The sequence below is a fragment of the Brachionichthys hirsutus genome, unplaced genomic scaffold, assembly GCF_040956055.1.
Source record: "Brachionichthys hirsutus isolate HB-005 unplaced genomic scaffold, CSIRO-AGI_Bhir_v1 contig_976, whole genome shotgun sequence".
Classification (NCBI taxonomy): domain Eukaryota; kingdom Metazoa; phylum Chordata; class Actinopteri; order Lophiiformes; family Brachionichthyidae; genus Brachionichthys; species Brachionichthys hirsutus.
This window is the reverse complement of record NW_027180316.1, coordinates 631815-656151: the sequence shown is the minus strand read 5'-3', so window position 1 is coordinate 656151 and position 24337 is coordinate 631815. Positions and strand designations below refer to the sequence as shown.

Sequence of the window (24337 nt, the reverse complement as noted above, 5' to 3'; positions counted from 1 at the left end):
ATGACCCGACAGACCTGTGATCTGCAGCATGCATTTTACTCTCGCCTCCTCCTCCCCATGTTACTGTTGCTCCTCCGGGCCTGGCAGGGGTGCTGTCACCCCCAGTGTCTGGACTACAAGCCTCCATTTGAGCCTCAGCAGCCACTGGCATTCTGTAAGGAGTATCCCAAGTTTGGATGCTGCAATCTGGAAAAAGACGAGGCGATAGCGGCCCGGTTTTACGCCATCATGAACAACTTTGATCATTCGGGTTACGTAACCTGTGGCAAGTACATACGCAGCATCCTGTGCCAGGTAAGAGGAAACACCCAATTATTCTGAAGAGCATCATGGGCACCTAAATGCTACTAATAGAATTTGATTTGGATGTGAGTTGCCAACAGTTTCTAAAGCAGAATCTGAAAGCTGAACCGATGCGCTAGAAACACATCATTTTCACCTGCTATAGTCTCATGCAAAGTGTCCATCTGCTGATGTTTGCAGTTTCACTTTGAAAACCGGGATTTGTTGTCCAATGTCTTATGCCAAGGCGAGAGCAGTGTCCATATTTTGAGAAGTTTATTTAAATTCAAGGACATTTATTCCCCCGGTTTGTTTTTCAGCTAATAATAGTGCCATTTACTGAACTGTATACTTCAGTGGATGCTACGTAACCGCACCAGACCGCCCGAAAATACACAAATCCCTGTTTCTCCAGAGGAAACTGTGGAGTTGTTTGTCAGTGAGAACCTGTTCTCAAAAAAAAAAAAACCCATCCAACTTGACTTTGTTGGCTACAAGAGGATTTTGACATCTGTGTGCTCGTGTTTAGTTGTGCTTATTCCTTAATAATGTCCATGCATTCTTGTTGTGTTTGCTCACAAAACTAAACAAGTTGAAAAATAGAGTGTAATGAAATACAATTTCCAACTTTGGTTTTGAAATCAAGTATATGATGTGATCTTTTTATGGAACTATTCCAACCAAATCCATTGAAAGCTCATGTTATGATACTTTTGAAAATAAATCAATCCAAGTTATTGACTTGAAGTGGTCAAACGGTGACTTAGCTCACATTTTCTAATCTAATCCCTTCCAGATTCCAAGAAAACTTTGTTTATCCTCTTCTCTTATGAGACACAGAACTAAGCTGGAGTCCAGAAGTTAAATGAATGTGTTGGAAAGCAACATTTAAAAGCTTGCTGGCTTCCTTCATGGGGATCACGTTTGGAGTTGCGGGTGGGAAAATTAATTAAAGTCTGTGAAAGTCTTAGAGAACAGACAAATGGGTCTGCAATGTAAAATTGTGCAAGAAGCCACACATCCGCAAACATAATTAAACTCCAACTAGCAAAAGCAGCGATTCACACAGCATTTGACTGACAGAAACCATAAGTACTCCTGTGATTTTTTAATCGGTACCGAAGTAGATTTGCAATCCATTTTGTGATTGCAGTCTTTGTTAATGTCTGGTAAATGATTTTTTTAATCTGCATCATATCCATTCCAGTATCATTTAGCTATGCTTTGGCTCCCTTCGTGAGCTTGCTAACCTCAGACAGAACCCAGAACTGAGCTCCCACCTCTTGTTTTACTGGCAGAATGCGCCTTGAAGCCAGTTCCGCCCACTGATTGCATAATTAGCTGCTGACTTGCAGCTTACTCTCTGTGCGCAGGTATTGCGTGTAAAGTGAATCATAGGTGCTGCATAAATCTGGCCAGGCATATTTAAAATGTTCATTCCAAAACAAGACAAAACAAAAGCAAGGGCAAAACTAAAAGGTTTATTACCTCACACATCATGATAAGATGTGACAAAGCCTCTGCCTACTAAAAATATAGGTTGCTATCATTGTGGTATTGAGGGTGGCTTTCCAGGCGGCGCAGGCCAGCTCTTGAATATAATGACAGTGCTAAAGCAAAGATGTGACTGAACAGTGGTTCTAGTTTAAGTACAGTGCAGTAGGAGTTCAGCACAATTTGTGATACTTAGAGGGCTGTATTTTGGACATGCTGACCTATTTGTAGGACTCGTTTAGGGAAGCTGCTGTAATGGTTCTTAAATGAACACAGCGATCTAAAAATCTCTTGTTTTATAGAGTTATGAAAATGAATTCACAAGCCATTTGTTGATATTTTTTAAAAGCACTAAAGCAGTGGTTGCTGGTGTGAGGAAGTTGTTTCAGAGGTGGTCAAGTTACCCCATGGCCAGGGCACTTATCCTGGGTAAACCCAGCAAACTGAGGCCCTCTGTTCCAGCAGCACTGCAGCAGCTTCCTGACACCAACATCAATGAGACGGCGAAGAGAGAGAGACAGACAAAAAGGGAAATGAGAATGCAAGTGTGTGTGTGTTTGTGTGTGCGCGTGCGTGCAGTCAGGGTGCTTCAGGGGAGACAAGAGGGACATCGCCATCATCCCTGAGCTTAACTGACAAAAAAACAAACAACCATTTCCTCCTCTGGCCACAGGATATATCATGTTCCTACCACAGAGAGGAAGACAAAGATATAATGAAGCATAGATGAAACAGAAATAAACTCACGCCAACATATACCTGACACACGAACATTGAAGGGATCTTCAGTTCAGAAGTTCCATGTTGTGTGTCACTGCTTTAAATGTGTGTTTCTTCTCATGCAGTCTTTTCTTTCCGCTGCCTTTTTAATAGTAACATTCAATAATTAAACATGACACATGCCAAGGAGGCTACTTCAGAAAGTCTTTCAAAGACTTAACCAAACATCAGAAAACCATTATTTGTGTCTGTCGATGCATTTTTAATAAGCACCTTTCGCTCTGTCTGCATGCTGTTTCCTCTGTTTAACAGCAGGTGCAGGAGAAAGATGTCCACATTTCCAAGTAGTACAAAAACACACCATCAAACATTTAAGTTTTGGGCCTTAGCATTCAGATCGAGTATCACACTACAAGTCTGATTTAGTCTAGCTGGATCAGGTCCAGTTTTGTATGACAAATGAGGCCCGGTTACCGTCCATTTTTCTCTTTATCTAATTTTTATCATCTCCCTCTCTCTCTTTCTCTCTCTCTCTCTCTCTCTCTGCTGTCCACAGATCGAATTTTTGTGATGGCTCTTGGCGCTTTCAGCGCAATATGAGCAGTCAGAAAGCAGGCAACTGCAAATAGAGATTTATATTTCTGCTCAAATTTGAGTTTCAGTCCTGTTTCAAACTATGCAACCTAAACACAACATCATAGCGGTTTGAAGTGGATGCATTGTTAGGGAACAGCTGTTAGTAGTTTTGAGCATTTATCCTACCCTGTTATAGTATGAGCCAAAATAAGACATTCTGAACAATGGCTGCTTTTTGCTATTTCAGCGGGTCAATTAAGAGAATTAAGAAGCAAAGACGGTAAGCCAATGAAAGCTAAACCAGCGTTTCACATCCTTCCAGCCACACCACCATTTAAAAATGTCAAATCAACCCACTCTAAAATGTTTTTAAACACACAGTCTGCATTTCTCTGACAGCCAAGTCTCTCTCTCTCGCTCTGTCACACACACACACACACACACACACAGTAAAGTAGGCTAAAAGTGCCTTATTATCAGCGGAAACATGAGCTGAGGAGGATGGCAGAGAGACAGACACGAAGCATCTGGTCCGTAATCCTCGCTATGCTCAGTTCACATTACAACATAGTTGGAAATAGAGAATTGTAATGATGCTACTTGAAATTATCGGGTTCTGACATGCAGAATCTGGACCAAGCCACGCCAACGTGACATTTTATTTTAAATGTGCAACCTTCCTTGATCTGTGCCAGCTGCTCCCATGCCAGCAGCGGTAAGTAGTTTGAGCTCTTCAGTGCACAGGAACTCCAAGGGTCACCGAGCCAGTCAAGCTGTGCAGAAATAGCCTTCAATGCACAAGGGAAACGTGTAAAACCTGATCACGAAGGAAGGAGCTGATCAGGCTTTTCTTCATAAGTTTTGTTTCATGTGATTTCAATTATTCATTCATTTTCTTAACTACGTGATGTGAAATCTGGGACTTCATTTCAATTAATTCTACGATGTAAACCACATCAGAATATTTAACGCAGCATCAATAACACGGTCAAACAACCATTTTAGAACAATGGACCTTCTCAGACACTTTTTAATTTTACTCTTTGCTGCATCTTTATTTCATTTTTTTAACCTGTCTATTTTGCTGATGTTTACCAGCAACAATTCTCAATTGAAATATAATCTCTATCATTACAATGCATCATTAACATGCTTTTGGAGAATGAATCCTCCCCTGTATAGTAATGTTCAGCAGCAACAGAGAGACTATGGCACAATAGAAAAGAGAGGCAGATGTAGAGTTGGCCATGAGAAATAACAATAAAACACAAGCATACCTTTGGCTTCTTTTAACTTTTTCGCTACAAAGGAAATGCATGTCAGATGATATATCATTATCGCCTCCATTTGGATTTAGGCACAGAATAGATGACAATGCTGAAGTTAATTGCCAGCCTGGGATTGTATTTTTGTTTTTGCCAGACATGTAAAGGATAAAGAAGTGATGTTTGGGCTCTGTTTTCCTGGTGATCATCATTTAGGCTAATCTGGCATGGAGCAAAAGAGCACCAGTTGACCACATGATGGTTTGGGTGTCGTCACTTCATGAGCTTGTAGCTCACCATTCTGGGTGTGGACGATGTGGTTGTGACTTAATAACTAACTGGACCTTCGTGGGATCCATTTATATCAGGCTGCACACAGACATCCCAGGCCAGGCCTGAGAAGGCCACGGCAGCGAGGAGCTGTGGTGGGGGGGGGGGAAGGTACCGGTATACAAATCCTACACTTACTGGGATCCTTACATCAACTGAACTCGACCGCTGAGATAGAAGTAAAGCAATAAAAGGTTTATAATACCAACAATGAGGACAATCTACACAAGTAACCCTAAATAGTCGTCAGCACCTAATGATGCCGATCCATCATCATCGTCTTTCCCTTTGCAGGAGTGTTCTCCATATGCAGCTCACCTGTACGATGCTGAAGATGCTAACACACCCATGCGGATTCTGCCCGGACTGTGCGGCGATTACTGCTCCACGTACTGGAACCAGTGCCGGTACACTCTCAGTCTCCTGTTGGAGGATTTGGGGAGCCCTCAGCAGTTTGGGAACCTGACAGCGACAATAGAAGAGGACCGCAGAAAGTTCTGTGACTTTCTGGAGCTGAAGGACAAACAGTACTGCTACCCTAATGTAGTTTCAAATGCAGGTAATGTTGTCTGCCTGTAAGATGGAAGGGCTACTTTTACATTAGTCGAGTACTTTAGTTATTTTACTCCTGGTTTGCATCTTTTGTGTCGTCTTCTCTTTCCCCAGAGCTAAATGCCAATCTGGGCTTTGTCAATGAGGATCCCACGGGATGTCTGGAGTTGTGTTTGCAGGAGGTTGCAAATGGACTTCGCAACCCAGTGGCCATGATCCACGCAGATGACGGAACTCATCGATTCTTTGTGGCGGAGCAGCTCGGTTATGTCTGGGTGTATCTGGCCAACGGCTCCCGGATCGACCGACCTTTTCTCAACCTCACTCATGCCGTCCTCACATCACCATGGTCTGGAGACGAGAGGGGGTTCCTCTGTTTAGCCCTTCATCCCAGGTTATATGCTGACCGCTATGGTATGTTATTCCCAGTTAACTGAGCTGATATGCGAAGTATGACTTCTGGTTCTTCTTTGTCCTCAGGTTCACCACAGTCAGAAAAGCCTATGTGTACTACTCTGTTTCTGTAAAGAAGGAGGAGAGAATCCGAATCAGCGAATTTACATTGTCGCCATATGATGACAATCAAGTAGACCACACGTCTGAGAGGTAAGGAATCCGATTCACAGTCTGGAGACACAGAGAAACACAAAGCTTTAGATTCTTTGGTGTTCATGTTGGTGCGTTAGGAGACAGTGTCTACACATGCTTCCAATGCTTGATCTATTTTCAGGACTATCCTCGAAGTGGTGGAACCGGCATCCAATCACAACGGAGGGCAGCTTCTGTTTGGGCATGACGGGTATCTCTACATTTTCGTCGGTGACGGTGGACGAGCTGGAGATCCGTTTGGGAAGTTTGGCAACTCACAGAACAAGTGAGTATAATTTATAGTTGTGTGCTTGAGAAAGAAGCATTGGATATACAGACGTTAAGATTACATGCAGCATTCAGCACATGGATGACATTCTGGGTAAAGATTGTTTATGAACATCTCTCAGCTTCAGCTACAGTCTCGAATGCAATTTACATTTGTGGCAAAATAAAGATAATCACATTGGAATTGTTGAAAATGTTGAAACTGTAAGTTAGAAAGGTGCTCATCTCGCAAACGAATGTATGAGCACAGGTCTTGATCCAGCCAGGCAAAAAGAAGAAAATGAGTTCCCGTCTAAACCAAACTCGACTTAGATCAAGTCTAATGAGAAGGATCAACATTGCAGACTCTAGAGTTTCCCAGTACTTACGATAAATTATATATTTTTGTAGACTGCTTATCTTCTAACTTAAGTAATTAAAGGAGCTTCCTTGCAGTGAAACTGTTTATTTACTTTAAATGGCCCTTTTACCGGAACAAAATAGTAATTTATTACACCGATTATCATGAATATAATTCATTAGTACATGCTGGACTAGAACCAGTACCAGTACTATTAGTCCCAATAACTGAATACTTAGCTATTTCAGCCATGTCTCCTGTGTGAGGACGACGGCTTGGACACTTTCTGAATGGATGAAAACTGAACTCTCTATGAAATATACTTTCATAAAGTACAAGGCGGATTATCACAGGTTTTGTCATTCACTGGCAAACTGATTTGATCAGCTTGCATTGAATGAAATATTAAATAAACCACAGAGGGAAAAAAGGAGGTACAAATACACAATTATTTTCTGCTCTCATGGGAGTTTTGTTGCATTTTTCAAAAGCATTATTCTGGCTTTCAGCTTTTAGCATCTTGTTCCCTTTAATCGGAGAGTTTGCCGACACCTCTACAGCCGATATCTCTTAAACTCTACGACCAAAACAATCTATTTGGATGACAGCTGAGAGGGTAAAGAAAAGTGGCTGAATTGCAACTGAACTGTGGGTCATTAATACAGTCTCCTGAACAATTAATTATGTTTTTTTTTTTTAGCTGCCGACTGCTTTCTTTCAGGTAGTTGGAGTTTAGCTCTTTCTAAGGGCTTTTGTTGACATGGTGAAGCTTTTCTGGGAATGAGGCAGGATATGTCATGCCAAGTCTAATATTGACAATGCACAGTGTGGACCGTGATACACTGGTATGGGAGGGGGGCACAGAAAGGAGGGGGGGGGGGTGGAAGAGGAAGGAGAGCAACCTGGACTGAAAGAGGACAAGAGTAGAAATTTTAATAAGAGTAGAGCTTAAGAGTGGAGAAGGATGGGGAAGTAATGAAAAAAGAGGACAAAGATTTTATCATACAGAAGGCAAGGTCAGAACAGTCAGTAACCAAAGACAGGATATTAAATGGGAAGGACAACATGAGCTGTGAGGAGGAATGGTGTGAAGAACTATCTGCAAAAGATGTGCATGTCCAAGACGTTTTAGAGCTAAAAATTAATATGGATGGAAAACTAAAGAGATGGCTGGTGGGGCAGTGTTCGGGGATTTTGCAGGTGCAAGGAAAATTCTGGAGAGTTTCTGAATCGTTCTAATTCTCTCTTCTCTTTCCTGGGTTGGATAGGTCAGCGCTCCTTGGGAAGGTGCTGCGTGTGGATATCGAGAACAACGACGATGGCGCTCCGTACAGCATTCCCTCAGACAACCCATTCTTGTTAGAGAGGGAAACACGCCCTGGTACATCCGTTCGACAGTTTACAGTCTGAAAAGGGATATATCCTAGTCTATTACTGCATGTTAAAATCTTTCTGTCTGTGCAGAGATTTATGCTTATGGAGTTCGCAACATGTGGCGTTGCTCCATCGACCGAGGCGACCCCGTCACAGGCCAAGGCGCAGGGAGAATGTTTTGTGGTGACGTTGGCCAGAATAAATTTGAAGAGGTAGACATCATTTTGAAAGGTAGCCCCTTTATTTTACTTTTATTCTACTTCTTTGTCTGACACTGAAAATGTTATAGATTTAATACATTCTGGAAATGGAAATGAACTGTTCAACCGTAACTTCTCATCACATTGTTATAGTAAAATGCAAAAATATTTTGGAATAAACATCCAAATGCAGCTGCTGTTGGATTTAGCTTCTCTTTCAAACAATAGCTAATTGAATCAAAATATTTTTGTTCCAGTATGCTTACGGAGAAATTCCAGAAAGAATGGTTTCATGGAAGTTGAACTATCTTTATCAATTTCTATTTAAAGGAGGCAACTATGGATGGAGAGCCAAAGAAGGCTTCAGCTGCTATGATCGAAAACTTTGTCAAAACGCTTCACTGGGTGAGGATCAATTTTGTTCCCTTTGGGGTCTAAGCATTTTTAGCCAAAGTACATTTTTATTCCATTTCATTGCAAGGTTTTTGAGACTTTCCATTACTCTTTCCATTCTTCCTCTTTACAATATGTCGACATTCTGTTGTCTTCCCCTCATTGTAACCTGATGACATCTAGATGACATCTTGCCAATATTTGCCTACCCCCACAAGCTGGGAAGGTCGGTGACGGGAGGCTACATCTACAGAGGTTGTCAGATGCCCAATCTCAATGGTCTCTACATCTTTGGGGATTTCATGAGTGGGTGTGTGTTTCTGATTTATTCGTAAATCTAAATTTCACATTTTGTTCTATTTGCAATTCCCTACCCTTCATCAAAGGATAAAATGAGATTTTCTTGTAATCAAAAAACGACATTGATGTGTCTTTGTATTTATGGAGACAGATGTGCACACATGTGTTTATGTTCTCTTTATGTTTTAGGCGTCTGATGTCTCTTAAAGAGAACGTCACTACTGGTGAATGGAAATACACTGAGATCTGCATGGGGAGAGACCAGACCTGCAGATTCCCCAAACTCATCAACAGTTACTACAAATACATCATCTCTTTTGCTGAGGATGAAGCAGGTAATATCTGTGTGTGTGTGTGTGTGTGTCTCATCAGTTTCTCTCTTTCCTATTTCTTCATGTTTTTCCTCGCCTAAATTCTCTCTGTTTTGACATAGTAAGTGATTTCTCTCTCTCTCTCCCATTATCTCTGCCTGCCTGCCTCACTCTCTCTTTCTTTCTACTCTCCATCCACTCTAGGGGAACTGTATTTCTTAGCCACAGGAGCGCCCAGTGCCAGAGCCAGAGCAGGAGTGATCTATAAGATCGTTGACCCTTCCAGGTATAGCCAAAACCATTACAGCTCTCTCTTTTTTCAGAATGAAATGAAAGTATTTCAGGTTTAAAGTTAAAGAACTGAAGATATTTGATTTGTGTGCAATTCTTTTTCTCTCCTTACCACACAGGCGAGCGCCGCCAGGTAAATGCAACATCAAGCCTGCGCCCATTAAGATCAAAGGAAAACTGATTCACTTTTACCCCAATGAAGGTAAGGGAAAACTTTAAATCCTGCATATTCATGTTTTCCTGCTTTCTTGTGGCTGCACTGTACCAGAATCTTTATCGGTAGAATCCTAACAAAAGAAATCACGTCTCTTATTGTCATAATCACGTAAATGTACAACATGAGGATAAATGATAGACACACCTATCAAAGCCTGGATAGTATGTTGTTTTCATATCATATATGTTTTCGTTTTATTTTGTTTCACAGAGTTTGTAATCAACAAGAAACCAACGACAACGCCTGTACCAACAACAACCACACGGAAAACTACAACCACAACAAAAACACCTCCACGAAGAAGAAAACCCATTGTAATTATAAAACCACCAATGCCAACCAAAAGACCCTCAAGAAAGACCACAGCGACAAGACAAGCAGCAACGAGAACAACACCGCCGACATCCGTGAAAGCGGCGTCAAGAACAACCACAGCAACCACATTTCAACCGTCAACTGTACCTACAACTGTCCGGAGGCCAACAAGACCTCCCACAACCACACCCACTGGTAGGCCTATTGGTACTTACCAAACCAGTTCCACTGATTACCTAATCACTGGGCCCACTATTCGCTCAACCACTAAGTCGACTGCTCGGACTAACATTACGTCCTCCAGTGGACCAGCGATGCGTGGAGAAGCCACCAGCATCCAACCAGGTGGTTTACTTCTTTACCTTCTATTTTTGCTTTGCATTTTAACCCCCTTAGAGCTAATTTAACATTTCCAAAATGTCAGGCACATTTTCAGAGGCAAGAATCTTTATCGGCACAGACTTCTTGCAGGGATCTTAGGTGCAACAGCTGTCAGGAACAGGTTGTCTAGTCTCCATAAATTAACACTATACAAAATATAGGTACTTTATCTCATTTAATAAGCAGAACCCTGAGGGTAGTGATTTAATTTAATTTAATCTACTGTATTTAATAGTTTGGCAACTAAGTCACTTTTATGGACAGACTGGGAGATAAAGTACCTCGTTCTCAGGTATTTCAGAGATGGCTTTCTTGCTGGAAATAAAACTGTACATTATTTATTTTATCTTTTTTGCAACACAGCAATCAGATATGTCATATTAAACAAGTTAAACGTTTTACAATCATTTTACAACTGAACTTTTCATTTTTGTTTGTTTAAATTTCAAAAGAAATTGTAGTAAAAAACAGTCCATCTCTATAAGGATATGGATATATAGTTACAAATATTTATTTTTACCGCTCGTGGGAATCCTTGAATCTAAATGCACCCAAACAATTTCTTCTTCTTTCTTTTTTTTTTATACACTTCTTAGTAGTATTTCCACATAATATGCAATAGTAATGCACTGGAGAGTAGATTAATGTAATCAGTCAGTTTAAGTTGTTAAACATAATAAAGTAGTGTTCTAATGTCTGCACTTTTGCTCTTGTCTCATCGCTGAAAGGCTTCCTGTGGAGAAGATGAGCTTTGTGCACAAGCCGATTATAGACTCAAGCAGGGGGCAAATTTTCTCTTTGGCAATCAGTCCCAAACTTTCAAGACTAAGCAGGATAAATGGTGTTTAAATGTGTTAAATATAAGTGCAAGTCAAATCAGGTGCTTTGGCATTATTGAATAAATGGTTCTGCATATGGCTCAGTTTGGACATTCCTCTTTGTGTGTCTGCGTTTAAGTCTTTGTTTTTAATTGCGTTGCTGTTACCTGCGCTTTGTAAAATTACCTCAAATTAGCAATTTGGGTAATTTTAAGCTATTTTCCTGTTTTAGCACAGAATAGAAGATCAATGTCACTTGAATACTTTGCTTGTGAGTATGAGTATGAGCTAACAGCCAGTTAGCCTTAGTCCATGTATAGACTGAAAACAGTTAGCCTGGCTCTGTCCAAATGAAATGAAATTCAATAATAAAGGTCACTAACTAACTAACAAACACAATTTCTGTTTACTTTGAAGAAAAAAACAACGTCAACACTTTTGTTTGCTATAAGTCCAATCTTCTTTTGACAGACACAGTTACATTCTTTGGTTTGAATGCCCGAGAACCAGGCAAAGGTGGAAAGTGCATCCTGTTGTCTTTACAGTACTGGATTTATAGGTGCATGTTGACATTCAATGACGTGAATACGTTCATTAATCAACCATATCAAGAGAAGATAAATTCTTAGGTCATTTGCTCAACCACATCAAATAAAGAGGGTGATTCTGTCTCCCCCTCAGGTTATCGCACAGACATCATGACTGCAGGCTTCTCTAGGATCGCTCAAACCCCACTCATCACCACACCTTCAACCAGGACACGTGGGAGAACCCCTCGGTACCCTCCTCGTACCACTCCCCCATCTTTAAGTTCCCTATTACCTTCTCCATCTCCATCCAAACCATCCAGGATGGTTCTCCCCTCTGCGTACCCGGAGCCTCCCGAAGCATCCACCACACCACCGCTGCCACATTGGAGGCAGAAAACGACATTGTCTTCCATATTCACACCCCAGAGTCCGGTGAAAAACATAACGCTGCTGAAGATACAGGAGGAGAAACTGCGGCTTGGAGAGAAGCAGGAAATCGCTGGGGAGACTAACCAAGTATATAAGAGGCCGCGAGGACGAGGCAACGGTCAAAGGAGAGGAAGAAAACTGCGGGCTGGCTCGGTGCGACTGATAAGTGCTGACGGCCTATCAGATCGAGGAAGAGTAGAGATCTTTATCCGTGGACAGTGGGGGACGGTATGTGATGACCTTTTCACCACCAAAGCTGGTACCGTAGTGTGTCGGCAGCTCGGCTTCAAGGCGGCGTTGGCGGTGATGAAGAGAGCTGTGCTGGGGGAGGCAGACGACAGCGTCCGGATCCTGCTGGACGACGTGGAGTGCGAAGGCGATGAAACGTCGCTGCTGGGGTGCAAGAGATCCAGAGTTGGGAAACACAACTGCTCACACGAGGAAGATGTTGGGGTGATCTGTGCTTAGCAGACAGGAGAAGAAGAGAAAAGGAAGGGACAGTGGGGTGATGTTTGTAACAGGAAGTAAATACAGGAAGTGACAGGATAAGAAAAGTATTGAGGAAACTTTTCTATTTCCAAGTTCCCTTGAATTATATAAATATACGTATCTATACTTTACACGATGTTTAATCAGTGTTAAAGAAAGTGACAAGCAATCATGGATCCACCTCCCTTAAGAAGCTGTCTTGGGTCGATGCCCACTCTTCCAATGAATTTCAAGGAAATCCATTGATTAGTTCAAACAAAAGGTGAAATTGCAGTGCTAAAAGAAAATCCTGAACCCATTCTAACATCTCAGTCAAATAGGTGAGACAAGAGCGTTCCCTTCCTAACTAAATAACTGAGAGTCCAAATGGTCTCTATGTCACCACGCTTTCTGGTTCTATGGGGCACTTACAAATAACATTTCGGTTCCTCTCATCAGTTACTTGGGGAGGCAGTAGCTCAGTCAATAAGGACTTGACTTGAGGGACCGGAACTAATACAGAAACTAATAAAGGAACTTCCTTCTTTTTAATCTTCATCACAGACCATCCTGTAGTCCTAAACATCAACACAAGGGGGAGCAATAACTCTGTATAATTTATTATAGCTGCATCTTCACAGTCTGGTGTCCCCTAACTTTGCATTAAATGAATGATGCATGTGTACATATGCACATTTATATTCTGAACATTCCCCTGTATAGTATGTTTGGGTGATGATGGTGTTCCTTCTTTAATACCTGCAGACATCCTACAAATCAGCCAATCTTTGCCAATGGACTGTTTAACATCAATTATGTGTTGAGATGAATATTTCTGACCTGGATATGAGTAAAAAGCAATGAGTATGATGTCCTATTAATCTACGACAGCAAACTATCTACAAGATCACCTAGATAAAAACACATAAGCGACAGAAAGGGGATTTCTAATTGTTCTCTCCATCAATTTTGTTTAATTTGCGCCCTTACCCAATCAAATCTGTTCCTTACATCCCCAAGTGATGATGAAACAGAGCAGAAGTCAGAGGGAGGATGAGGACTGAAGCAGAAAAACTGAATTAAGTAGCCTGAAGTCTCACAAGGGTTTTGTAAAGAAGCGCACACATGGCATGCACGCATGAGCACTCTAACACACAGACCCCCCCCCCCCCCCCCACCCCCCTGGTGTCTTGTCGTTAATTCTGAATTTAGCTCTTTCTGCTGTCTTATTTAGAGTCTCCTTCCTTCCCTTCCTGTTGTTATTCTGCTCTGCTCTTCTCAGCCGTGCTACTTCACACAAAAGCCGCTGAGAATGAGAAAGGGAAAAGACAGATCAAGGAAACCAACAGCGATGTCTGATCAGGAAACCGTTGAATGATCAAACAGATTTGCGTTCCGGCTGCTCTGAACATGTCTGCAGCTGAATAAGAGTGTGTCAGTAATTATGTTGTTATCCGTTAGTCTGTGTCTTCCTCTGACCAAGAAAAACAAAAAATAAAATCACACATCACATAAAATCATCATGGCGGTCATGATTATTGGCAATAAAAATATTCACTTTGCTCCCACCCAATATTCCTGCATGTTATAGTTTTGCATCGTCTGGATTTCAAGGATTCAGGTTTATGATTAAATTCTGTCAAATGGTCGTGGATCTTAAAGGATCTTGATTACGATTCAAACATTTTGTCTCTCTATGTAACAATGCAGTATTTTCTGTCTTTAACATTCTATTATCTTCTTACTGCATAATAGAAAAACAATATTATTGAATATATTCAATATTCAATAAACAATATTGAATATTGATTATTTTGTTCTGCCTCTATGCCTTCATTGCATAAATAAAGAATGTCAGGCTGAAATAAAGTTGGTGGTGGACAAGAACAGCGCTGAAAAAAAGTGTGAATATTAGAACGACAATTGTTTAGCATCCAATGACACCCCCCCCCCCCCCCCCCCCTACAAATGAACAACGAATCTCGTCGACATTCATTAACATCATTACTAGTGTACCCAGTGATGATCTTTGACCTGTTCGACCAATTAAACGCCTCCTCTAGCACGCGCTTACACAAGTACAGAGACAGATGGTGGCAAGGAGTGATGCTGGAGGCCAAAAGGACAGCTATAACCAGCCACACACACTCACTCACACACACACACACACACACACACTGAAACACTCGCTTGTTAAAACTCTTCCAAATTTCTTCAATGCGCAGCTGTGCTCAGGTATGCATGCATAACAAGAAGCATGTTGTGTTCTCATTCTTCAGCGGGATGTGTTTGTGTTTTTTGTCGGCCGGATGGAGTGTGCATGTGAAGAACTGTGGATTCTTTTATTTATTTCTTTATGGCGTTCACAAGCGCTGGGAGCATTCCACTTCCAGATCCCCGCCCGCTGTGCTCTCCAAGCATCTCTTGATGAAAGGATAGGTGAAAGCAAGCGAAAGGAGAGTGGGAGAGGGAGTGAGTGGGTGATGGAATATGGGGGAAAGCAGAGACAGACGGTGAGACGGAGTGGGAGATAGAGAAAGATGAAGATGAGGCAGGGAGAAACGGAGGAGGGGGAGGAGGAGAGATGCTGCATTTCAGTGATAGCAAAGACTGAGGCTGCAGGGGCAGATAGAGGGATGGAGAAAAGAAATGAGAGGTAGAAATTAAGAGAGAGGAGAGGACTGCAGGATTTCCATGCAGGCAAAATATCAAACAGCTATAAATAGATTACAAGTTATTTATTTTGAATACTAACCGATCTGACTGATTTGTGGATGAGAGAGGCCTCTTCTTGCACAAAGACTGCACAAAAGCCTTCCTGGATGTCACATAATAGTCTTTTCATCCTCCATCCCCCCAGCCATCCGTTCTTTCTCATCATCACTTCACCCCAAATCCATTTCACAATAATATCTTCATTCCATCCCCCCCCCCCCCCCCATGTTTATCCTCACCCTGCCTCCTCCTCTCTCCCTCCACATCTCCTCTGCCGTCACTTGGACAGATCCCTGGGGGCATCTCCTTTCTCATTCGTCCCCACATGTCCGTCTTCTCAGACCGTTCGCTGCCTCTCTGAGGTAGTTGTGTGTTTTTAGGGAACATTTACCGCTGTTTTCCAGACTGTGACAAACTTAAGGAGACAGCATGAGGGGGTAAATAGAAGAGACAAGAACAAACCTGCATAACTGACCACAGCAGGGGAAGAGAGACTTCTCCTGTCAGATGGAGAGAGAGAGAGAAGAAGTCACATGCAATGCAGCCTGTTAGCAGCTGAATAACACAAACAGTTTCCTCTGATAGGAAGGCGAGTCTCACTCGTCCCTTTTTGTCCCTTGACTGTCAATCTATACTGCACCTCCATCTGTCTCAGCAGAATGCAAAGATGTCACGCCGATGCTATGGACAGAGAAGAGAAACGCTAAACACGTCACGAGGAGAGAGAGAGAGGAGATGGAAAATAACGCGGAACATTTGCAAGCTTCTGGAAGGAAAAGGGAGGAGTGCGAATCAGAGCAGAGCAGCTATGATGCCGCACATTCTGCATGCGAGAGGAGAGGTAGAGGGAGCTTGGGCAATAATGATGGCGACGTAGCGAAATGATAGGGAGGACTTGAACAGAATCGAGCAGTCATTCGACAGAGGAAGGACAGGCTGAGGACAGAAACATCCACACTGGCAGGCAGGGAGTGAGAAATAGGCCGAGTGAGTCAGCTCGCCGGAGGAGAGGAAGTCGAGTTTAGAAAGTGGATGGTTGAGTACGACTGAAGAGGGTTGAGGGAAGGTTGACTAAAGGTTTGCCGGCGGGGGGGCAGGACAGTGGACAGAATGCATGAAGGTCACACTTAATGAAACAGTGCTGGACCTACAGGCGGAAGAGAGTGTTGTGTTCATGTTCCTTGCCACAGGGTGGGAATATGAGTGTTTTCTTATAGACCGGTAAGATTTAAGTGAAGCGTATAGGAAATAGAACAGAAGATAGCAAGATGCCGAAGCGAGAGGACGCAGAGCAGCGAGCGTATCACTCGGTGTCCAAACAACACTGAATTCTAACTATGACAGCAGAACAGCAAGAAGTTCCTGTTAAATATTGATGCTGACAGGCCACTCTGGAAAGAGCGTGCGCCTCGCATCGCCGAGGGAGGGGAAACAGAAAGAAGAACTCCAGCTGATTTTTCATTCTGGGGGCTTTTCGCACAGGAACAGACAAGCTGTTAAGTGCGTCCGATAACAGTCGAAAGCGGTTGAGTTCAGACGTTGCTACAAATTAAGACGAGACGCACAAATTAGTCTGGACTCTCTTTTTTTGTCCAGCTGTGCAGTTTCTTGAGGGGAGCACAGCGACTACAGGGAGAAGGACCGTACCTTTTGTTTTCACCGGAGAAGAGAATTAACATTTGAGACCACGTCGAGAGCAATGTCTTTGTCTGCAAGGGGAGCCGGCTCTGGCTGATGAATACCAAATATCTGTTCTGGACCGACACGCTCTTCCTGCTTTGACAGTCAGTCGGAAGTGCATCACTACCTGAGGAGACAAGCCAAACACTGCTGGAGCCTTCGTTCATCTTTTCTCATTTCATTTGTTGCCCTGGACTGTTGCTGTTAGGACTTGAGGACGATGACGTCCATTTACAGGATGGAAGCAGGATGCACATGATGTTTCTATCCCCATTCTCTGACTTGATGTCATCGAGAAAGACTTCCTTCAGTTTGACCTCAACCGCATCATCATCAATAACAGAGGACACAAAGCCATGGTCTGCATTTAGCTGCCGATAGACCAGCTGCGTGTGTGTGTGTGTGTGTGTGTGTGGAGGCATAAGGACGGTGGATCCAGAGGTGTGCGTCCCAAGCTCCTTGATCCGCGCCGTGTCTGACTATATTTTCAAAGCATCGCCTGGAGCTGTCTCCGTGTGTGTTTGTATTTGTGCGTGTGTGTGTGTGTGTGTGTGTGTCGCATGGATTCCCCCACCGGCGACAGAGCTGGACTTGAACAGCAGCAGGGAGAGGGGGGACAGTGAGGAGGAGGACAGTGAGGAGGAGGAAACCAGCAGGACGGCTGAGAAGTAAAATAAACTGACAACATGCTTGGATAAAGAGAAGAAACAGAGGAGTTTTTGGCTGCCCCCCCCCCCTCCCCGGTGGTGCAATGTTTGGTGAGTACGAGTCTCTAGATGTGCAAGGCACTTTCGTGGCGAGTGTGCAAATGATTGAACGCATGCGCCCACGAGCATCATGTTCCCTCAGGTGGTGGGCAGAGGCCAAAAGGTGAGAGATCAATTAGGGGACTCAGACTTCATGTGATGTTTCCCTTCATTCCCACGCTTTAGTGTCACATGATGCGGTGGCTCAGTGGGTCACATGACTTCCATCTCATACCTGAGTGTGAACTGAGGCAATATTCTATATTCATTTGTTGTGCTCGTGTCGCTGCTGCCCTGATGCGACTTTTAGCTTTCTAACGCTAACGCGTGGATAAAGTAGAGGAGTAAGGCCTTCGTTTAATGAGTCTGCTGCTGAAAGGGTAGATGACATCCAGACACAGACTCATTATCCTCTCTGGATGAGCAAGGCGCTCACATGTTCTTTATCTGACATCGTAGAAGCAAACGCATCTCATGCTGATTTAACAAGCTTTTAGCAGCTCTGAAACTGGACGCTTCAGACATTGGGCTGGTTTATACAGTGTTAAAAGTGTTGTCTCAGTTTTCCTGATTCTTATCAAAGACACCTTTCAAACACAAACTTCTTGCACACTTTTTCCTCTATACTTCCTCTCTCCTCTTGTTGCAAAGATTATGCATACAATACAGTCACTACATGCACATACGGCATTGGAATCTGTTTTCCCCTCTCTGTTTCTTCCACACACATGCATTATTCAACAACATATAAACAAATGTGTAAGAAGCACGGATGCTGCTGAGGAGAAGTGACAGTTTCTTCATGGCCATTAGACTCGTATTATCCAGCGCCGGCCAGTCGAGCTCATAATGAGGCCGTGGAACGGTTTGGTGTCAGGTAGATCTGTGCATTGGCTCAGTGTTCTGTGATGCATTTATTTTTTTGATTGGCAGGTTTTAACGTGACTTTGCAATCCACTAGCCATAGGGTTCCACACAATGTGCTTACAGTACACACATCACTGCTTTCTGCAACGACTGAACTAAGTGCCAAACGCCAAAGCTGTAGGATCAATGACAGACTTTCTCCTCCAATCACTGGCTCCAATCTATAATCTGATCGATACTTTGCAGATTAGTGCATTCAGTCAGTGAGAGGTGCTGATTGTTTGCCTGATTAAGACAGACAGATACACACGATAGACCAATTTCATTTGCAAGCACATGAAGGCATTTTCTGCCCTAATTAGAAAGCGGGAACAAAGGGAGCGCGGTGCAGCAAAGGAATGGCCGGAGTCCAACCTGGGAATGTTGCAATTATAGGGAATGGTCAGCATCTTAAAGCCCTCAAGACCCAAACAAGGCTCTCCATGACAGGCTTGTAATAAATAACAGGCTAGGAAGATACGCGCTCACAGGGAATTGCGATGGAAAAGCGGCTGAGTTTGGAGAAATGTAAAGATTCTCTGAGGCTGCTGTTATGAAGACAAACCAAGACTTGGGTTTCTTTCCATTCTAGATATCGCCTTTGCCAAAGCATCCCAATGCAAGTCATCAAACTCCCACAGTCACAACCCACATAAATTCATCTGACAGTGAAATAAGCAGAGCGGCTATCTGCACCAATTCTGATGAATATTATGCATGAGCGTCATGAGGCCGACCGCCTCACGTCGCTCATTCAGTGGAAGGCTGCTGGTGCTGCTGGACAGCGTTGTGTTTGGTTCTAAAGCAACTTTAAGTTGTGTAGCGGTTCCAGTTCTGACCATTCACTCTTAACAGAGGTTTGTTTTTTATGTTACCTGTGGAAAAAAACAATCATAATAGCTACAATAAAGGCTAAAAATTAAATAATATGTTGCAAGATTTCAGCTAATTTGTTCATGTGGAGTTTTGAATGAGTGTTTTCAAATATTAATTTGGGCATCTAAATTCTTCAGCGGCTGCAGTTCATTAAGACGGCGTGTGTTCCCGAAGGCTACTGTTGCGTTACTTCAGTGTTACAAAATCCCAAAACGTCCCGATCTCTGTTGACGTGTTACGTCAGAGCTTAATGGGATTCTCTTTATTATTGTATGTGCTAATATTTGTTCCCCCGTTTTCTTTTTTGCCCCATCCATCTTTAGGTTCCTGAGCTTTGAGGTGTGCCGTGAATGCCTTTTCAATTGGGCTGGAAATAATTACATTACACTGCTGAATGGCTAAACTGCATCAAAAGATAGTGTTACAGTATGTCCCTGTCCTTACAAGCCCACGTGCACACACACACACACACACACACTCGTTCGTGCACGCTTCAGACATATGCACCCTCGTGGGTTGCCAGATCAGCTGCTGGATGGTTGAAGTGTTTGCACATCACACCAATAAAAGGAAGATAGAATATAAAGTAGAGCGTAGAATGACGACGACAACATTGTGCTCGAGTTTGAATCGATTTCACCTTGTGTTTCGCCAACCTTTAATCAGGGAGAAGTTGAGATTGTTCATGATATTACATCATTAAAATGTCTTTTTTTATTATCTTAATTGGTCTGTGCTTTAATTGAGGGAATGGTTGATCTTAGCTGATGTAACAGAGCAGTGGACATAATCGTAGACAGGTCAGTCGAATGGAAAGCCCTGGGGTCATTCTTATTTTAGCAAATATTCACACTGTCATCTTCCTCACTTCTTCCTCTCTGTGCTCCCAAATTGTTTCCAAGTGCTGCAGATAATTCGCTCCTCAGCATCCAACCTCGTTCATCTTTAAGGACTCCACCGATTCCACATCAGCACTAATGGCCAGCGATGAACAGAGAGAAGAAAAGTACTTTGAAGGAATGTTCACCAGTTTTATTTGCTCCATTAGTTTATAAATTAGGGATAACTATAGATTTAAAAAAATGGACGTGGGAGTTTACGACCTCAAATCCTAAAGACAGGTTTCTTAATCCTTTGACATCAATAGACTTGGAAAGATTAAATGAAGAATGAGATCTGAAAGGTTAGAAAAAAGAATATAAAGTTCAAAAAGAGTGAAGAGTGAAGGCAAAATGAGACAAAATGTCATTTCATCCTCCACTGACGTTTTACACTTCTGTAACTAATATACAGTGTGTGTGTGTGTGTGTGTGTGTGTGTGTAAGGATCATTTTCAGCTCTCAAAAACAACTAACCTGTCTTTCTTTGTTCTCCCTCTCATTTCAATTCGCCTCTCTTCTTTCTTTAATTTCTCTGCCCTGCGCTTCACCATTGTCTCCATCACCCTCCAACTGTCTCCGTCCTCAGGCGTCGGTGGGGGTGGGGTTCTGTGATGGTAACCATGGTCCCCGGAAGCCGCCATGTCTGCAGCGCTCATGCAAGGGAGGACGACTCCACAAATGACCGCGAGGAGCGAATTTTAGCCATATTGGGCATCATCGGAACCATCCTGAATCTTCTAGTGGTCATATTTGTCTACATCTACACCTCCGTCACTTAGGATTCGCTTGAGACAGCATCACTAGTCATCACTGCCACCCTCCTTACAGGACTGAGAGGATGATAGGATCATTGGCAGCTTCTTCAAGCTGGATTGTAGCCATGACGATAGTAGCCATATTTATCGATCCCTGGATCACTGCTTATCCCTCAATCTAAAAACAGCCAATCACAAAGAAGGAGCTACAGGTGAAGTCATCTGCTCTTCAGTCCACTAAACTCTACCCCTTCCATCTTACACATCTGCACCTTTTATGACTGCTCACAGTGTGTCCCGGCTGGTAATTGCCGGGACATTTCTGCTATTATGCATTTTAATGTGATGATCGACCTGTGCCGCATCTTCCACTGTGTCACATGGTGTGCTTTGTGTCTTTGAACGACCGAGCTCCTTTGTGAGAATTAAAACATCGTCACTGCCAGTTAAACTTATCCTAACAAGTTCTACAATCCGGGAACCTATTGCGCTAACGCCACTAAAACTATTACGAAAAGGACCAACCAAACACTCTTGAGTGCCCTTACTTGAAAAAAACACTAACATTTACAGATGACCCTGCGCATACTTTCCAAAATCAGTTTCTGTAGTCGGGATCGCCGCTGAAAAAAGGTTTTACATGGACGTAGCGTGTCCACACCGAAGCACACCAGAGGAGAGATTCCTGGCTGTGCTGGGCGTCATCGGAATCGTGCTGAACCTCCTGCTGCTTGTTTTTGTCTACATATACACCTCCACCTGACGTCCACATCACTAGTCACCACAGCTTGCTCTTATGTAAACCATGTAAATAAGGTACCAAACCACATTCTGTTCATCTGATATTTTGCCCAGTTAATGTGCCTAAAAATAGAATGATTGCTGAGAAAAAAAATGGGAGCAGATGGCGATGAACCGGATTCAGAGGATGAAGCTTGTTGTTCAGGCTCTGACACTTTATATCCAACCTTTGCTGTATAAAGTTATATCCTGTCGTGTTTTGTAGCTAACAGTGCACTTTCACACAAATGCATGATGAAATGTTTGCTTGTATTACTATATTTTTTCATCGTCTGAACTGCTGTTGTAGTGATTCTGTTTTTCCTGCTTACTGATGGTGACAGCACTCAGACATGGAGCTAAACAGCATCGGTGTTTCGGTGTGTGCAGCAGCGCGCCATAGCATCCAAGATCCCAATGCGGAACACCGGTACCACAGAATCTTGGCTGATTTCCTGGTGTTGCGTTTGTGCGGTTGGACGAGTAAGCCAATCATAGAGCTGCATCGGAGAGGGCGAAGCGCTGAGCGGAGAATCTTTCACCCCAATCAAGACAGCGTTCCATCACAGCACAACAACCACGACATGAACATGAGAATCGGGTTGAACCAGAAAGGACTGTCGGAGAGAAGATGGCATAAAATATCTGGGAAAGGCCTCAGGATCCTTCTGGAAACTCAAGGAGGCCAAAAAGACTCCCCGGGATTGGGTTCCGGCATCTCCACGGAGGCTGCGTGTCACCATGGGTGGGATTTTAGGGTGAATCCTTGTGCCCCTGACAGAGGAGCAAACATAAATGCAGTTGGCACAGGTGAAAAGAGGACCGCGTTGAATTTACACTTCATCCTCATCATTCTCTTCTCTACCAACAAGCTAAAAGCAGAGAAGACATAATACTGAGAGCCCCCCCCACATGAGCAAAATATTCTATCGTTCAGGCTTCAGGAGCAAAGACACAACGGAACCCGTTTCATTTTGACAGGCGACTGTTGGAGGAATCGCGATCAAGATATTTGAAAATGTTTGTGATGAAATGTAAAAACTGTGACTCAAGTGAAAACAGTCTATTTTTGTAAAGTGACGAGGGCTCAGGTGAAATTGCCTCGTCCGAGCCTGAAGAAGAAGTCAAGATTAGACCGATCGCATTTCAATGATCTGAAATGTATAAATAGCAAAGCAAAGCACTCTCTTAAACATAAAATGCTGACTTCATAAACCGAATTTTAATCTCATTCTGAGAATGACTCATCGAGGCTTTCAGAAACACAGACTGTACCAGACGTCTGGGACTGGGACAGTAGAAGTCATAATTGTATAGAAATACTTGGAGGATTCACTGGAGATGCTGTTTTGCTGCCACCTATAAAAAGGTTCACATGATGAACAATAACAAAACAAAAAAGCCACCGCTTTGCTCAGGTTTACTTAGATACTGGCTTTAAAATAAACCCTTTCTAGCAAAGCTTATCATCAGCTGTAACGAACAGATTATCAGTGTCTGATTAACAGCTGACTCGTGATATAATTGAGTGATAAGCCGAAAACAACTTTTTGGATTTCAAGAACTCTTTTCTAGATTTATAAAGTACTATATTATTAATGGTTAATAAACTTGTTTTTTTCCCTAATACAACATGTAAGACAAGCAAACATCCATTATTCATCAGTTTGTTAAAATAAATAGCTGATTCATTGCCAAAGAGAGAGAATAAATGCAAAGTAATGCTCCTAATTAGGGATTTTATTTGATCTCTAGAGGAAAAATCTTTATTGAGCAGTGATAAAAATTGATTTTGGACTAACGTGCACGAGATGTGTGTGCAATGTCTATCTTGTTTATCCTTCTGACTTGTCAGTGGGATGCATCCTAATCCGGTATCGTGTATTAGCAGACTGAAAACAAGGTTAGTACCCACACAGCAGAGCACTTTTTCTTATGTAGTATAGTTGGTTTAGCTGCAGACCTGTGTTCTTGTGGGCAAGCCATGTTCAGCCAGCCATATAAACTAACAGTGTGTCCTCAGGCCCCCCATGAGGGAACCGATGACCTGACTAATATGGGTGACTGTCCTCTGCACACAAACACAAATGCATTTATATACACAGAGAACAGACACATACACAGTGCAGGATGGAGTTCCCAGCATGGATTTGACAAACTCAAATGTATAATGTAGTCCGATTTAATAATCTAGCGTCTCTTTCCTCTCTTCCTGGTTTCCCTTTATGAGCCTAGCCTTGTTCCATTGTTTTATGTGCTCCTACTTTGGTCTTTAGTTAGTTTGCCAGCTCAAGCATGAGTTCCATCCCTGGCTTGGAGCCTAAAGCCACCGCCACTGGAACAAGGAAAGATGTTTTACGTAAACAGCAATACAATGTCCTACTTGCTTGATGAGTGTAACGATTCCCTTAGAAGTTCACCCAGCCTTTAAGAAGATACCCACTTAGTCATATTTTTGGTTCTTTTTTTTTCTTCTTGTTCCGATGCTTCCCATGTTCCTCAGCCGTTTCACAATAAACAAGAAACAGATTATTGT

At 42.8% G+C, this 24337-nt stretch overlaps 1 protein-coding gene across 1 annotated transcript; it reads left to right on the top strand.

The window, feature by feature from the left end:
* LOC137912510 (HHIP-like protein 1) lies at positions 1–12462 on the top strand. Its single transcript, XM_068756660.1, has 14 exons — positions 1–294; positions 4962–5226; positions 5334–5613; positions 5700–5825; positions 5950–6093; positions 7704–7816; positions 7900–8040; positions 8340–8414; positions 8586–8712; positions 8892–9037; positions 9218–9299; positions 9424–9506; positions 9732–10181; positions 11717–12462. The coding sequence occupies exons 1-14, from the start codon at positions 1–3 to the stop codon at positions 12460–12462; spliced, it is 3072 nt and encodes a 1023-aa protein (XP_068612761.1).
* The last annotated feature ends 11875 nt before the right edge of the window (positions 12463–24337 follow it).

Coding starts and splice junctions, on each gene's coding strand:
- LOC137912510 (XM_068756660.1), top strand. CDS start 1: ATGACCCGACAGACCTGTGATCTGCAGCATGCATTTTACTCTCGCCTC. Junction 295..4,961: donor TACGCAGCATCCTGTGCCAG/GTAAGAGGAAAC, acceptor TTCCCTTTGCAG/GAGTGTTCTCCATATGCAGC. Junction 9,038..9,217: donor TTTTGCTGAGGATGAAGCAG/GTAATATCTGTG, acceptor CATCCACTCTAG/GGGAACTGTATTTCTTAGCC.